Below are 15,140 nucleotides of genomic sequence, written 5' to 3'. Positions count from 1 at the left end.
CAGAACAATACTGAATTGTGTGCTTGAAACATGCTGTCTATATTGATCGTTCCCAAGCACCACATATAAATTATAATATGAATGAAAAGTTTGTAAAACGAGACATTACAAGTAAATCGTAAACTTGAGATGCATAAATTAAAAACACTTTTTAATATTCTTATCAACAAAATAATGTTTATAAAAATGTTCTTTTTAATATCACTATCTGATGGTACGATTTTTATCAAAACAGAGCGGTTTCTGAGTGCCCCAATTTTTTAAGACTGTCAAAAATTAAGAGTGAAATCCAAAGTAAGAACAAGAGATGCTGAAAAACTGGATTTCTGATTAAAAATGCAAGGTACATAAAATACATTATAATACTAAATCAACGGTTTTATATCAAACAAAAAGAAGAAAAGGAGCTTGTCCGTGGATCTTTTAAAATGTGTTAATATGCGATAATCATCTCTAAGATCCATGTTAGACGATGATTACAAATAATTAGTTTTCGCGGATTTTCCTTGGTGCTAAACACGATGAATTTACTTACTTCTGAGTATCGATCCTTCTGTTGAGTCAGTAGGAAACACGTCCAGAAAGCACATATCTGGTGAACAATGAGCCTTCTGTTTAGTCTCAAAATACCGTAAACTATATCACGTCGTCGCGATTTTTGCATGTAGAAAGCTTTATTGAAAAGGGGGAGATAATAATTCTTGTTGACAATTGATTGGTTTTTAAAAATCAATGATTGGTTTACAAGAACCAGTGAACCGTCCACTCCAATCTCTTGGACATTTATTTTCAATTTGTTTCTTCATCTTTATCATTTTTACATAGATGTATATAGTTATGGTGTGTGAGATAAACAACACGATTAGTCCTAATAAATCCTCTTTTGAGCAAGTATGTTAATTTTAATAGGTTTTAGATGTTACAAAGGTATGTGCTATAAATTCCATATATAGCAAAACGTTGTATGCGCTGTATGTCAATCGTTATGCAAACGTATTAATTTCGTAACATATATGTAAATTAAGAAATCTATTCCATATTACGTAGATCTTTGTTATAAGGTAAACAATGACATATCAGAAAACAGATCATTTTATTCAAAATATCTTACAATACATATTACGTTATACATCTGTGTTCCTGATTAAATACGAAATGATATTTACTGTGTTAAACATGTATATATATATATATATATATATATATATATATATATATATATATATATATATATATATATATATATATATATATATATATACATACATACACACAATGACATGAAATATATACGAACATTCAGTATATCTTGTGCACCATATTAAGTTCCATCACAGAAGATAATAAATCCTTGCACAAATCTGTTTTCAGATTTATGGTCTATTATCAGGCATAATATACTCTATTCCTATTGTTGTTTTAAAACACCTCTTTGAGACAAATATATAACTAGAACTATATGTTTCTATTACACGTTTTGCTTCTCAATTCACCAAGAAATGTAAGCCATCTAGGTAGGTCCATGACGGTAAAGCTACCCTATTGCAAATATTAATTGGATTGTTACCATTGTCTGTCATGCCCAATTATTATATATACGGTTTTGTGGCTAGCATCTCGAAAGTTTCTAAGCTATGGCCAAAGGGCTCGTTTCGTGAGGAACGGGCTCGAATGGGACCTGAGCCAATGACTGTCACACGTATGAACGTTTCGTTGGATGCTAAGTAAGTCTCTATAGGAATATAAGATGTGGTCTCAGTAGTTTCTAAACTACGAGACAGGGGGTAAGTCTCAAATAGGCCTACGACTGCCTCTTGATGTATATTAAGCCCCTATACTATTTCAAGGTGTGGTCTCTATAGTTTTTAACGTATAACCTAGACAGTTGGAATGAACACTGTCGTCAGTACCAGCTGAATGTAAAAATTTGTCTTTTCATGCCTAGAATGGGATCTAAGTTACTCTGGAGTTTGACAGTTATATCAAATTACTTCTATCTGACTATAGCCACATCCCAAAGGCAAGTGTCGACAGAATCTACACACGTACAAATGTCATTAATAATAATTTCCTGTCTTAAGGTACCGTAAATTATATAACGACGTCGCCATTATTGCATGTAGAACGCTTTATTGAAAATGCGGAGATAGAAATTTAAAGTCTTACGAAATCGTAAAATATTTGAGGATGTACGTAATTGTAACACATTTCAAATGAAACATATTGCAATAACAAGTATACAATCAAGTTTTGTGTGTATGCTAGCAATATTTTAGGTACAGTTAAGCCAGTGCATCATGTAATAAATTAATGTGCATTGTAGATGGTTTAGCACTGCACAAATCGTGCCTATATAAGACGTTTTACACCATTATATAAAGTCACGTTGACTCTTTCAATATCATAGTACAATTATAAGTGGACGATCTGACATTTTTAAAGCAAGATATTGACATGATGGTTAAAATTCATTACGTTGTTCTGAAGTGAAAGATATGTGGAATAGAGTATATGATACACTATTAGTCTATTAAATGTAAATTGATTGTTCTTATTTTTCTTGTCCGAGACGACCAGCCATCTAGTAGATTTACACCTTAATCGTGCGGCAAAACAAATCTTTTCCCTTGTCCCTCAACTGAAATGTTATATACATGTTATTTAAAGGATTTTGATTGATATCTCAAATGTGATTATTTGTTATAAGAGATTGATAGCATAAACGTTTGTCGCCTTCACAAATCGCAAACCCAAAATGCTTTATTATCCATGACGCTAGTCCGGCTAGCGAATCAAAAACAGTTTTTAGAGTTTTGGAGGCTGATGTTGACTAGGTAGTTATCTTTGTATAGAGTGTCAGTAATAATGTTTCTTTTTGGAGGAGTGATTCATAATTTAGCAAGGCATGACGGTATATTACCTGGGACGTTTAAGTTTTAATTTGAAATTATGTACTGATTGAACTCAAAAATCTAAAAATGCCGACAGAGATAAGAATCAAGTAAAGCAAATATTGTCACCTAGCACTAGCATAATTCTGAACTGTATGTAAAATGAATGAATACACATTCAACAGAACATAGATGGTTTATGATGAAATGTATGATGTGAATGAATTCATTTGTGTCGAACTATGTATATACATACTATAAATGTATTAAAACATTGTCAAAATGGTAGGCTCAGCTTGTATATATATATATATATATATATATATATATATATATATATATATATATATATATATATATATATACATAACGTAGAATATGATTTCGTCAACTGTGTTTCCTGACCATAGCAAAAATTAATAGTTCATATAATCTAAATTAAAATAAATTGTAATACCGGCACTCATTAAAGTTGTTTATAATTAAATGCAGGAACAAAAATATTATATATCATTTGGCCCTCTGTAGAACAAGGACGTGAAGCTGCTCATTGGTATCAGAAGATCAAAGGACATGGAAGATCGCATATGAGAGCTCATTTCAAATGAAATATATAACACTCGTTGAATAATTTATGTCTTTGGCAAATGTCGATTGATAAAAGCTCGATATTGTTCAGTACGTTTCAGAAATTATTCAACACCAGGCATAATTTCATCATATTACACAAGTACATCGAGAAATAGTTATAAGAAATCACTGTGAAGTACATTCAGATGCATGAATACGATGTCTATAAATAACATGACATCATGAGAGGGAAGAGTTGAAAATATCACATGTGTCTACAAAGCATCATGTCCATTAGTTCATATGATAGGAAGTATTAACATTATACACAGAAACCAGTAATCAGCAATTTCAAAATATTCACGTGTACCTTAAATCTGTTGCATTCTCTGAGCGAAGTCTAGAGCCAAAAGCTTACTTAATTTTTTCCCTGTACTCAATTATCATCCATATTTAATTAATATTTGTATACCATACATATACGTGTAAGAGATTTACAACTTTTTATACAGATTTTATAATTAAGAAAACAATTCGTACTCAACTGAACACATAATGATATTAAGCCCTATTTCATCGAATTTTTTTAAATTCAAGTTTTTATCCAAGACAGAACCTAATGAAAATTAATACATGTTTATATTTATACATTTGTCTGTTTATTTTGTGTCTAATCTTTCTTGAATTTATCAGATTATAATAGACGTCTAGAAGATCGTCTAAAGGCCAGTATGTTTATAGCAGGAGGTTGTTTTGTCCGTCAGATCACCACACGTAGCATTTCTTGTCCGGATTCATGTATTCTGTTCGCTTGCAGCCAAAGGTCTCTGCAAATTCCCTGGAATTCTGAAGTGTCCCAATCACCCTGGAATCACAGTAATAAATATAAACTCATTTTTGAGATATGTGTAGCCCAAGATGCAATGTCTATACGTTCTTTTAATGTTGTCAAAAGTTATTCTTACATCCTGTGCTAGACGGCTTCACGGATAAAATACATCTTAGAAAATGATTAAAAAAAGAAGAGCACCAAATACAATATCCACTATTTTATCGATTTATAGAGGGACACAGCTTTAATAATCATATTATCCAGTGTGTTGTAGTATTTCTATATTTTTTTTCTTTTTGTAGCAAAAATAAGTTTTAGTTCATTTGGATTCCTCAATGCATGAAGTCTACAGATGAACGTTCTTTGGGAATACCGTCAACAGAAAGTGGTTGTTTAAGATTTTACATTTGATTACATAGGTACAATTGCGACAGAGAAGGAAGGGTATTCATATTCTTATAAACATTCATCGTTTTAATAATATTAATGACAAAATCTTTTCGCATTATAGTTTAGTCCTCTCATCGTCCGTAATATATTGTCAAGTTTTCTCTAGGTGAGGTACTTTACTTTCTTTGTCTCGGCATTACGTTTCGGCATATACTGCTGTATTATTACATTGTAAAGCATCCAGGTGATTATCGGACAGGATACTGGTGTATTATTACATTGTAAAGCATCCAGGTGATTATCGGACAGAATACTGGTGTATTATTACATTGTAAAGCATCCAGGTGATTATCGGACAGAATACTGCTGTATTATTACATTGTAAAGCATCCAGGTGATTATCGGACAGAATACTGCTGTATTATTACATTGTAAAGCATCCAGGTGATTATCGGACAGAATACTGCTGTATTATTACATTGTAAAGCATCCAGGTGATTATCGGACAGAATACTGGTGTATTATTACATTGTAAAGCATCCAGGCGATTATCGGACAGAATACTGGTGTATTATTACATTGTAAAGCATCCAGGTGATTATCGGACAGGATACTGACCTAAATCTACCTGGACTGTGTACCCCAGTCAGTATTCTATCAATTCCTGCCTGCTGTCTGAGATTCTCACACCATATCTGCAGAAAAGGACATCATCAATACAGTATATTAATGTTAAACAGTCATTAAAAGCGTTCAACAATGGGGTGCAAGTAGAAGAATAGATTTAAGGAATATACAACAAGTTGGACAAAAATGAGCATTTAGTAATGTTCATGACTTTTAACATTTAAAAGTACGTATACCACTAAGTTACATGAATTATTATACAGATTATGAAATGTTCAGCTATGACGGCAAGATTCTAAACAGATGGCATTCATGTAGAATGCTGAATACAGCCTCATGACCAAAGTCTTGGTAACCTGGACATTAAAAATGAAAACCAGAAGTAAGGGATTTAGACATGCCTTTTCTAGACAATGGGTCTCCAAAATATGAAAGATTGCTGTTTTAATTTTTTTGTCCAATAAAACGATGAAAAGGTAAACCAGTCAAATAACTGAATAATGTTTATAAGACACAAAAAAAAACCCATTTAATGAATACGTTGTTTTTTTCAAATCTATTCAGTAAACCGTTCTTTCGACTAGCGATATATATATATATATATATATATATATATATATATATATATATATATATATATATATATATATATATATATATATATAAAGAGAGAGAGAGAGAGAGAGCTAGAGTTTCCAGGACTTACCTGAGCAAAATTAATAAAGAAAAGCTGATTGTGATTGAAGTTTAATCCAGGAAGCAATGGCTCCGGTGCTCCTCGTTTTTCGACCCACCTTTGATAGGCCTTTGCAAAGAAAAGATATAATATAAAACATATAAGTTCGATAAACCGTTTTTATAACAGAAGAAACACGCTATTTGATGGGTATTTATGTAAGGTACGCTTGCTCAAGCTTGAGACGCTTTTACGCAAGAGTTACCAATGACGCGTTCTTTACTTAAGAAGGAAACTATATCATTAGTTCATTTTCTATACCTATTCTTCATTCTTCAGAGTCACATATATTAACACACGTCTTTCAAGGTCTGCTAGTAGACTTTTATTGCTTTAGTTACACACAGTCGTTGACACTTACTCTAAAACTTTGCTTCAGTCCTCCGTTATCTGCAATATTTTCTCCTTGAGTGTTGATACCATTAAGCTGTAATGATATCAGTCATAATTATGTTATAATAATAATAATAATAATAATAATAATAATAATAATAATAATAATAATAACAATTATACAGTAGCATATACGACAACCAAAAAACCACAGGGATATTCAAAATGGTTAGAAAAGATTAGCTCAGGGACGTTGATTGACTGTTGATTGGTGTTCAGTGCTATATTAACAGATGAAAGGCTATATCATACTGTTTCAGCTAAGTTAATATTCTAGCCGAGAGACACGTGTTACACTATCAGATGGTCTGGGTAGGATTACACTTTGTAACCTTCTGGTGAAGTCAAAACAATATGCTTTAAAAATGACAACGAAATCCCTGGGATACAGTTACAAAACACGTCCCAGTTTGACAACCTCTCTCAGAGACCAAGTTCCTGACTTACTGATATATAAGTCTACAAGAACCAGGCAACAGGAATGCATACTAACGCTGGAAGTAATTCACCAATGTCCTTATCAAAAAACAGGGATACAATCGAACAGGTTGCAGCTATGAAGCAATGACATGTTTAGAAATGATGTGAAAGATACTCACTAGAATGACTGTAGACATAGCATTTACCCATGTACGTTGCAAAGGACTACTCCATTCAGAACGGAATACATATATGGACGTTGGCGAAAGCTGAAGAGGGCTAACTACCGCCTACATGACAAAGGACTACTTCAAGCAAAACAGAATAAATCTATGGACGAAAGTCGAGGAGAACAAAATATCAAATGTTTATTGATAAAACAGATCTTCGGAATATAGGAAAAGAGCCGGTGTATATCGGCTACTAGATAGTATCGACTCCACTGGTGGATCCTTTATGGTCTGAAGATGGTTGGTATATTCAGGAAACAGCTGTTCCTGATTGTACTCATTACCAGGATAATAGTGCCGAAACAAATTGCTGAGAACAGGAAATCAACATACTGTTGGACTTCCAGACCGATCGTAGGATACAGGAAAAGAAGCGAGACGCAGCACTGGTTGCCAATCAGATTTAACTTGCCAATATTTTATTGATTGGACTGTGATTGTACACAAGGTAGAGGTACGCAGTGTCACTGGTATACCTGTTGACAGCCGTATTTCGTCTGGTGGTGCTTCTCACTGTACCACTATTTCGGTAGCTTCCGCCAATTAGAAATGGACGGAAATTCCGGAGTAATCTTTTTATTAATTTAATGGCATCGAAAAATGTTTTCAGTTTTAATTAAAAACTAATTTAAAAAATATGTATTTTCAAATAAATGGTTATATCTGTTATCGATTAATTTCGAATATTACAAATATTTTGTGAACCGTTAATCACATGTTTAACACGTGTAACGTATGACAACATGTCCCCCAAATAGAATGTTGTGAAAGATATTCGGGTCAAATGTAACTTTTGGAAACGTCCGGACTGAAAATAAAATGTATTTTACTTAGTTTACTAAACTAAGCACATAATAATGTGTTAAGTACCTGTATTACTTTGTTAATGTGTTAAGTACCTGCATTACTTTGTTAATGTGTTAAGTACCTGTATTACTTTGTGTTACCGAGAATAGTCCTATGATTGTCTGGACAGTAGATGCTTCTCTCAGAATTTTGCATAATTTGTATAGTTCACTAAATTTGTTCTCGTTTGATGAGTCTATGTGTTTGATGTATACTGGTCCTCTCTTGACCTGGTGTTGGTATACGAATTGAAGGTTCACTGCCTATTATAGCAGTAGGATAGGTAGCAAATTGGAAGCATCAGTGTCAATACGTTCCATTTCTACCAACAAGTGCTCTAATGTCAATGTAATGTCCTTTACAGGGTGCCAACCATTGTATAAGCTTAATCATGACACGTTAGCTATAGTTTGTAACTGAAAACGTATTCAATAATTAACATACTCATATAAAATTCATCTGCTACAATGGTACTGACCATGTAATTTTCCTGTGGTGGGCTTCCATTTTCTTTCGATCCGAGAGTTTTGTTTCTTTTTGTTATAGATCATTCATTTTTTTACTCTACCGAAAGGTACAAGATACGATAACAAAGTAACCTCTCGTAACCAGAAAACTATGAATGGTCTGAAAGCTCCCAGATCGTGAATACCACACAAGTTTGAGAGAAGACTGAAAACGTATGAATGGCACAAAAGCTAGAAAAAAAAAAAAAAAAAAAAAAAAAAAAAAACAACAAAAAACTGGCTTAAGATAAAACTTAGTTATAACTATAAACATTTATGCATAGGGAGTCAAATATACAAAATAAACAAACTTGAATGATCAAATTATGATGCCATTTTAAACCGTAAAAATCATGAGAAAGCACATAAAAGAAACGTTTGAAGTGTTACCGTCATATTTGCTTCAGGAAGAAGGTAGCTGCCATACTGGTCTACTATACACTGAGCCTTCGTCTTAAAATTATTGATGACGTCAGTCGACCACCACTGTTGAAGGTTGCCGTCCTTATCATATTGTCGGCCTGCATAAAAAAATATGTGTATATGTGTAATTTGGACTTTTTTAACGTAGCTTTAACAATTTTTCAGCCATATCGCTACGATGTCTGCAGTGTGGCAGGTTATAGTGATGTCTAGCACTGGGGCATCATGCCGCAGACATGTAGCATGATGTCCCACCCAGTCACATTATCCTGACACCAGGCCGACCACTCCTTACACTAACCTCTTAATGCTGAACGCCAAGCGAGGCAGCTGTTAGTACCATTTTTTAAGTCTCTGGCATGACTCGGCCGGCGATCGAACCCACGACCTCCCGCATCCGAGGCGGACGCTCTCACCACTAGGCCACCGGAGCGGTTCAAAAAATATGTAGGTGTTATGATCGTTTTTTTGTTAATAATAAGTCTATATGCCAAGATGTTACAATTTCGGGGGAGGGGGCAACAATATGGTTCGGTAGTTAAATGTAAAGGCAACTTTCAACTATTCATACCGCTCCGGTGGCCTAGTGGTTAGAGCGTCCGCCTCGGATGCGGTAGGTCGTGGGTTCGATTCCCGGCCGAGTCATGCCAGAGACTTAAAAAATGGTACTAACAGCTGCCTCGCTTGGCGTTCAGCATTAAGAGGTTAGTGTTAGGAGTGGTCGGCCTGGTGTCAGGATAATGTGACTGGGTGGGACATCATGCTACATGTCTGCGGCATGATGCCCCAGTGCTAGACATCACTATAAACTGCCACACTGCAGACATCGTAGCGATATGACTGAAAAATTGTTAAAGCTACGTTAAAAATCAAAATCACATCACATCACATCAACTATTCATGTTGGTATGTGTATGAAATTAGAAAGATGGACTGGTTTAGGGGACATGACATGCAATCCTGACCCAAAATTGCAACAGTATGCAACACATACATGACGAAATTAATTTTCAAATTATCGTACTCTTTTAAATTTGATGGACTTGTTTATGTTCTATCACGAAGAGGGTAGTATATTGTCATTTAATTTAACTTGAAACGTCCCCTTTTCTTTAAATGTCGGAAACATTTTCATTTTCTGTTTTATGAAATCGGATTTTCGCTCTTTCTTCACTCATTGCCTGATAGGTGTTTCACTTAGTTTGAAACACGAAATATCATATCATACCTAGATAAGATGGTGTAAGAATGTATTGCACATAGACACATCAGGGCGAGAATTGTAACTCGATCCTTCGGATCGTGATTAGGCACGCTCACCACGGAGCCACCGCGGCTCTTTTTCTTACGAAAGTGCAATAATAAATTCAACGATTTCTACCAAAAATTGGAGTATTTTATTGCAGTGAAGGTCAGTGATTTTTATAATTGCACTCCATATTTGTTTCAGATACGTTTGGAGTCTGAATAACCAATTTTTCTTTGAATTTACCATAGAGGCAGGACTTTTATGTACGGTCAGTTTTCTGAACTGGCAGGCTTGGAAGGTTAACACTTTTAATAATGAATACAATCTGTGCCGAACATACCTCTGTCATCAAATCCGTGTGTTATTTCATGACCTATCACAACGCCTATACCTCCGAAGTTCATGGATCTGAAAACATACACGAAATTTGTTAAGAGAATAAAAGAAATATCAAGGGAAGACAAAGTCAGATTTATGGCCATTTCGGAATACATGTTATTGACACAGCGAATGAAGGCGCGAGTCTAACAAAATCTTTTACCAATATTATGTATATATAGTGTCATCTACTTAATATTAACGTTGTAGAAAGGGATGCAAAATAATAATTGAAAAGGAACATAATGATTGGTCTAAACAGTGGTTAGTTGCTATCAACCGTGACTAAAGTCACGCTGTATTCTTTACAAACCTGAATCCTTGAGGCTTCTCTAACTGAAAATTTTTAACGTTTTCACATCACCCAGACAAATGAATTAAAAACCAGATGTACAGAGAGGTTAGGAATATTGCGTGCATTTAATACCTTTGTCTCTATAACAAATCTGAATAAGATGTACATAATGCTGATTAGACCAGTCTTATAATATGCTGACGTTGTTTGAGTTAGGTGTATTGATAAAAAAAGAATCTGATTATAAAGATCGCACAATAAAACAACCAGAATAATTACTGGATTAACTCAGAGATTTAAAATAAAATATTTATATTACGAAGCTGGATGGGTCCACTTGTCCAAGCGGCGCAACTAATATAGTTGGTTACAGTGTTTAAAGATAGTGTATGACCTCTGATATTCAACGTCAAAAATTACTCGTACTGCTCAAGGTAAAAAAAATTCCAATAGCTTAAACTGTTATATTGTCACGTGATATAGACATATAATGTAATCAAAATTGTAACTTGCTCAGGATAATTCAGACATTCATAATGGAGACTAAACAATTCAAGTGATATAAAAGGTAACAACTGTACCAGAACCATTCAACCTATTTTAATCATAGTCTCTCTCTCTCTAGAAGAAGAAGAAGAAGAAGAAGAAGAAGAAGAAGAAATTTGTTTTCTTTTTTGTTTCAAATTTATATGTAAAGAAAATTAAAAGTTGCAAAATACTTGTGGCCTAGATATACAGCGTATGGGTAAACTAACCTTTGCTTTAGACAAGTAACGGCCAATGAAAATATACAACATTAAGACAAAATAAACAAATCGCAAAAAATATTTAATATTATAGCTAAATATAAAAATGGCCAAAAACAACTCTCTGAAAAGTTAACACTAAATATACAAACGGCAAAAACTGTTCAACGTTGAGACTAAATATTCAAATAATGTTTATCATTAAGACTAAATCTACAAACGGCCAGAATCAAATATTTAGCGTAAAAACAAAATATTTTGAAGCGCCTAAACAAAATATTTAAAAGACCAAAATCAAGTATAAACGTTGAGGGTTTCTTTACATAATTTTACCAATGGCTTCAAGTTATTCAGTACGATTTGTAGCCCTAATATCTTCAATGAAACAAAATGCTGAATGAAAGTGATCTTTATGCATTTTTCCCTTTTTCCGTCTCTTAAATTTTGCAAGGTCTATAAACAATAAGTATTAACTCATCTCCAGATTGATTCTTACTATTTATATTGATCGGCTTCTTCAAAAATGTGTTAAAGAACAAATATTATGATAAAACGTTGAAATTACTTTGGCTGATCCTTTGCATAAAATGGTGGCTGTAGAATTCCGGCGGGAAACACTGGGGAAAAAATCAAGAAAATAGACATGTTCATGATAAGCGGGATCAACACATTCACCATAAAAATGCAATAATAGAAAAAGACTGAAAAGATAATTATCTCTCTCCTGTTCATGAATATGAAATTAAAAGAATACTTTGAATAATGTCAATATCAGAAAACATGAAAATTTATACTTTCACGTTCGAGGAATCCTCACCAGAAAGGTACTCATCAGTGTTTAATATGCATATGAGAAACTCAACTGCTTTTACGGAACGTTTGTTATGAACACATGTTTCACAAATATAAATGTGCCTACGGAACATCACTTTCCAGTGATCACGAAGTCGATGGAGTGTGAAATTGTGTACACTGTCACTCTTCGTTTGAGGCCGTAGTGTACAGCGATGCTTGTCTGCCAAATCGTCAATGTAATATAACCCCAGAAATGTAGACATTACCTTTATGATAGTTTATTTCATTGATGTTTACAAATTCCATTACATTTACATTTAAATGTCATATTTCTCAAACCTCGAGAAAAAGTATATATTGTATAAAGAAATACCTGCCAATGAGCATGATCACGAAGCAACTGTGTATAAGAAACCGATTTAATGTCAAAGTTAAGTATACAAGACTAAAGAAGAAGAAACGTACATATTGAACGTTCCGTAGTGTTAAAGAAGCCGACGAAACTTACTAATCACGTTGAGAATTGAATTGTAGAAAGCATTGACTGTTGCTGGCGGAGTGGTCCATCTGAAATGCGATAAAACTAGTGAACATGACTTCACAAATATATACACAAACATCAGGGCAAAACTAAAGATCATTTAAAAATAGGGATCATTATTACATGATCGTGTCAACTCAAGACGGCCTGACAAATGCCATTTTATGAGGTCAGCTAATCTCAAACAACGAAGCTGATAAAATTTCAACTGAAATATATTATTTAGGATTATGGAAAGTGATACGACTCCATTTTCATATATTAAGTAACAGAAAAATGCGAAACCAACAAGTCTGTAAAACGTAACAAATAATTTAATTATCAAAATTTTAAATCAAAATGTAAATGAAACTTACAGTATTATGAAGTGAATTGAAATTAATCCTGACAATGTTCTATTAAAGTCTAAAAGAATGAAAAGTTCTATATATATTTCAGTACCGAAAATGTACTGTTTCGCCTATAATCGTGACGTTGTCAAGATGACATTGTCTACATCTCCCTTGAATAATTGACAATAGTTCTAGAATGAAAATATAGTTCAATGAGCACTTTCAATTTTCACTGAATAATCCTGATAAATATTTTTCCTCTTGACAAATATCTAAATACAACATAAAATAAGTATGCAGGCTGATGTTACAACAAGAATACGGGATATAAGAATGGCAAAAATTGTCCAGCTACACGTATTTATACACAAAAGGGTGAAAACGCACCTTGCTACTACTGCCTACGCGACAAAATGCAAATTCCTAACATCGCAGAAGAGCTCAGTTGATTTAACCCATCCAATGGAAGTTAACTTAATATTTCTGAGATACACCTGACCGACCTGTCCAATGGGAAAAGCCCTAAAAGCGTAAACATATTTACTAATTATTCTGTTATTAGTAACTGTCAAGACGTAGGTAAGCATCTATTTATAGTTCCTATGCAATTTTACGTTCTTTAACATCATAAATAAACCCTATACACATACGCCAAATCCAGTTATATATAATCACTACAATTCACGGTCAGGAATAACAATTACGAAAATTAGACACCATCATAAGTTGGGAAGACATCATCCACATTCATTACTAATATCATATATCAGGACTTATACAAATATAGATATTGCATAACAGTAAGACGTTATCAAATGGAATTTGCAGGTGTTTTCACTCTGTTACTTCTGTTAAGGGACGAACAACTGGCATGTACAAATAGAAAAATAAACGACTCTGATAATAAAATAAGGTTGGCTTTATATTCCGATAAAACTCATTTAAACCTACTCTTCACAATCCAATCCCGGAAAAAAAAATGATGGATATTTTCTCTTTGGCAAATGACTTCGGATGGTCACCCAAATACGCCGTTTCTTTAGACGCTTACCTCAGAAATGGTGTAATCAGTAGTGATTTGTGTTCAGAAAAGACCCTGTTTGCTTCTTTTTCTTGTCGTAAAGCAAGTAGATTTAAATAAACTACTCCTACAGTTTGCTTCAATTATGTTAAAAAGCACATATAGAGGAAAACGTGCCAATGTTCTCACAAGCAGCAAGGTTCTTTCATTATCTGTGATACATTTTTGGCTTTTCAGCTCTCTGAGGTACATTAGAGACAGTTGTTTCACGTTTCTCGCAAGGAACACGGCTATTTTGCTGCAGTAGTTACATCAACGTACACACGATTAAGGTCTTATGACTGAATATTTGGAAAACGAAAAGATGGAAAATCCACAAATGACGATTGACCAACCACAGTGCCCATTAAACTGACTTAAATTCAAAATTTAACCAGACGAACGGACAGACAAACAAGATTTAGACCATCAATTAAATTTGTATCCAGGTATAAATAAAATGTTCATTCAGATAAATCGGAGTGCATACTGTTTTTACTTACACGTTCTTATTATATTCTTCTCTGAGGTTATATAGGCCACTTATTGCCGCCCTGTGGAGGTTATTCAAAACATTTTCAAAATATTTACTGCGATCCACTGTCACCTGTAATATATATATATATATATATATATATATATATATATATATATATATATATATATATATATATATATATATATATATATATATATATATATATATATATATATATATATAAGTTTGGGTTGGCGATTGTGATGGATTGTGCATGGAGTTACAACAATACATTAATTGTGACAAAATGCATGAACAAATGCAGAGGAATATGAGATAACAAGTAAACATGTATTCACGAAGGCGTGCGTTAACAATTGTTAATGCATATCAGTAGTGACT

The 15,140-nt window shown here is 33.5% G+C and overlaps 1 protein-coding gene across 1 annotated transcript in view; it reads right to left on the bottom strand.

The window, feature by feature from the left end:
* Positions 1-1,076: 1,076 nt before the first annotated feature.
* The window catches only part of LOC149782073 (neprilysin-like), a 59,252-nt gene continuing 45,188 nt past the window's right edge, over positions 1,077-15,140 (bottom strand). The window contains exons 14-22 of the mRNA XM_089933501.1: positions 14,764-14,867; positions 12,836-12,894; positions 12,098-12,149; positions 10,454-10,521; positions 8,832-8,962; positions 6,408-6,473; positions 6,017-6,115; positions 5,302-5,378; positions 1,077-4,326 (exon numbers count right to left, since the gene is read on the bottom strand). Of these exons, the coding sequence (XP_089789627.1) occupies positions 4,227-4,326; positions 5,302-5,378; positions 6,017-6,115; positions 6,408-6,473; positions 8,832-8,962; positions 10,454-10,521; positions 12,098-12,149; positions 12,836-12,894; positions 14,764-14,867 (756 nt within the window). The 3' untranslated portion in view covers positions 1,077-4,226. The remainder of the gene's footprint in view (positions 4,327-5,301; positions 5,379-6,016; positions 6,116-6,407; positions 6,474-8,831; positions 8,963-10,453; positions 10,522-12,097; positions 12,150-12,835; positions 12,895-14,763; positions 14,868-15,140) is intronic.

This window comes from Sinohyriopsis cumingii, chromosome 15, assembly GCF_028554795.1.
Source record: "Sinohyriopsis cumingii isolate HCF-2022 chromosome 15, ASM2855479v2, whole genome shotgun sequence".
NCBI lineage: Eukaryota > Metazoa > Mollusca > Bivalvia > Unionida > Unionidae > Sinohyriopsis > Sinohyriopsis cumingii.
Note: the sequence above shows the minus strand (reverse complement) of the source record. Positions and strands in the feature narration are given on the sequence as shown.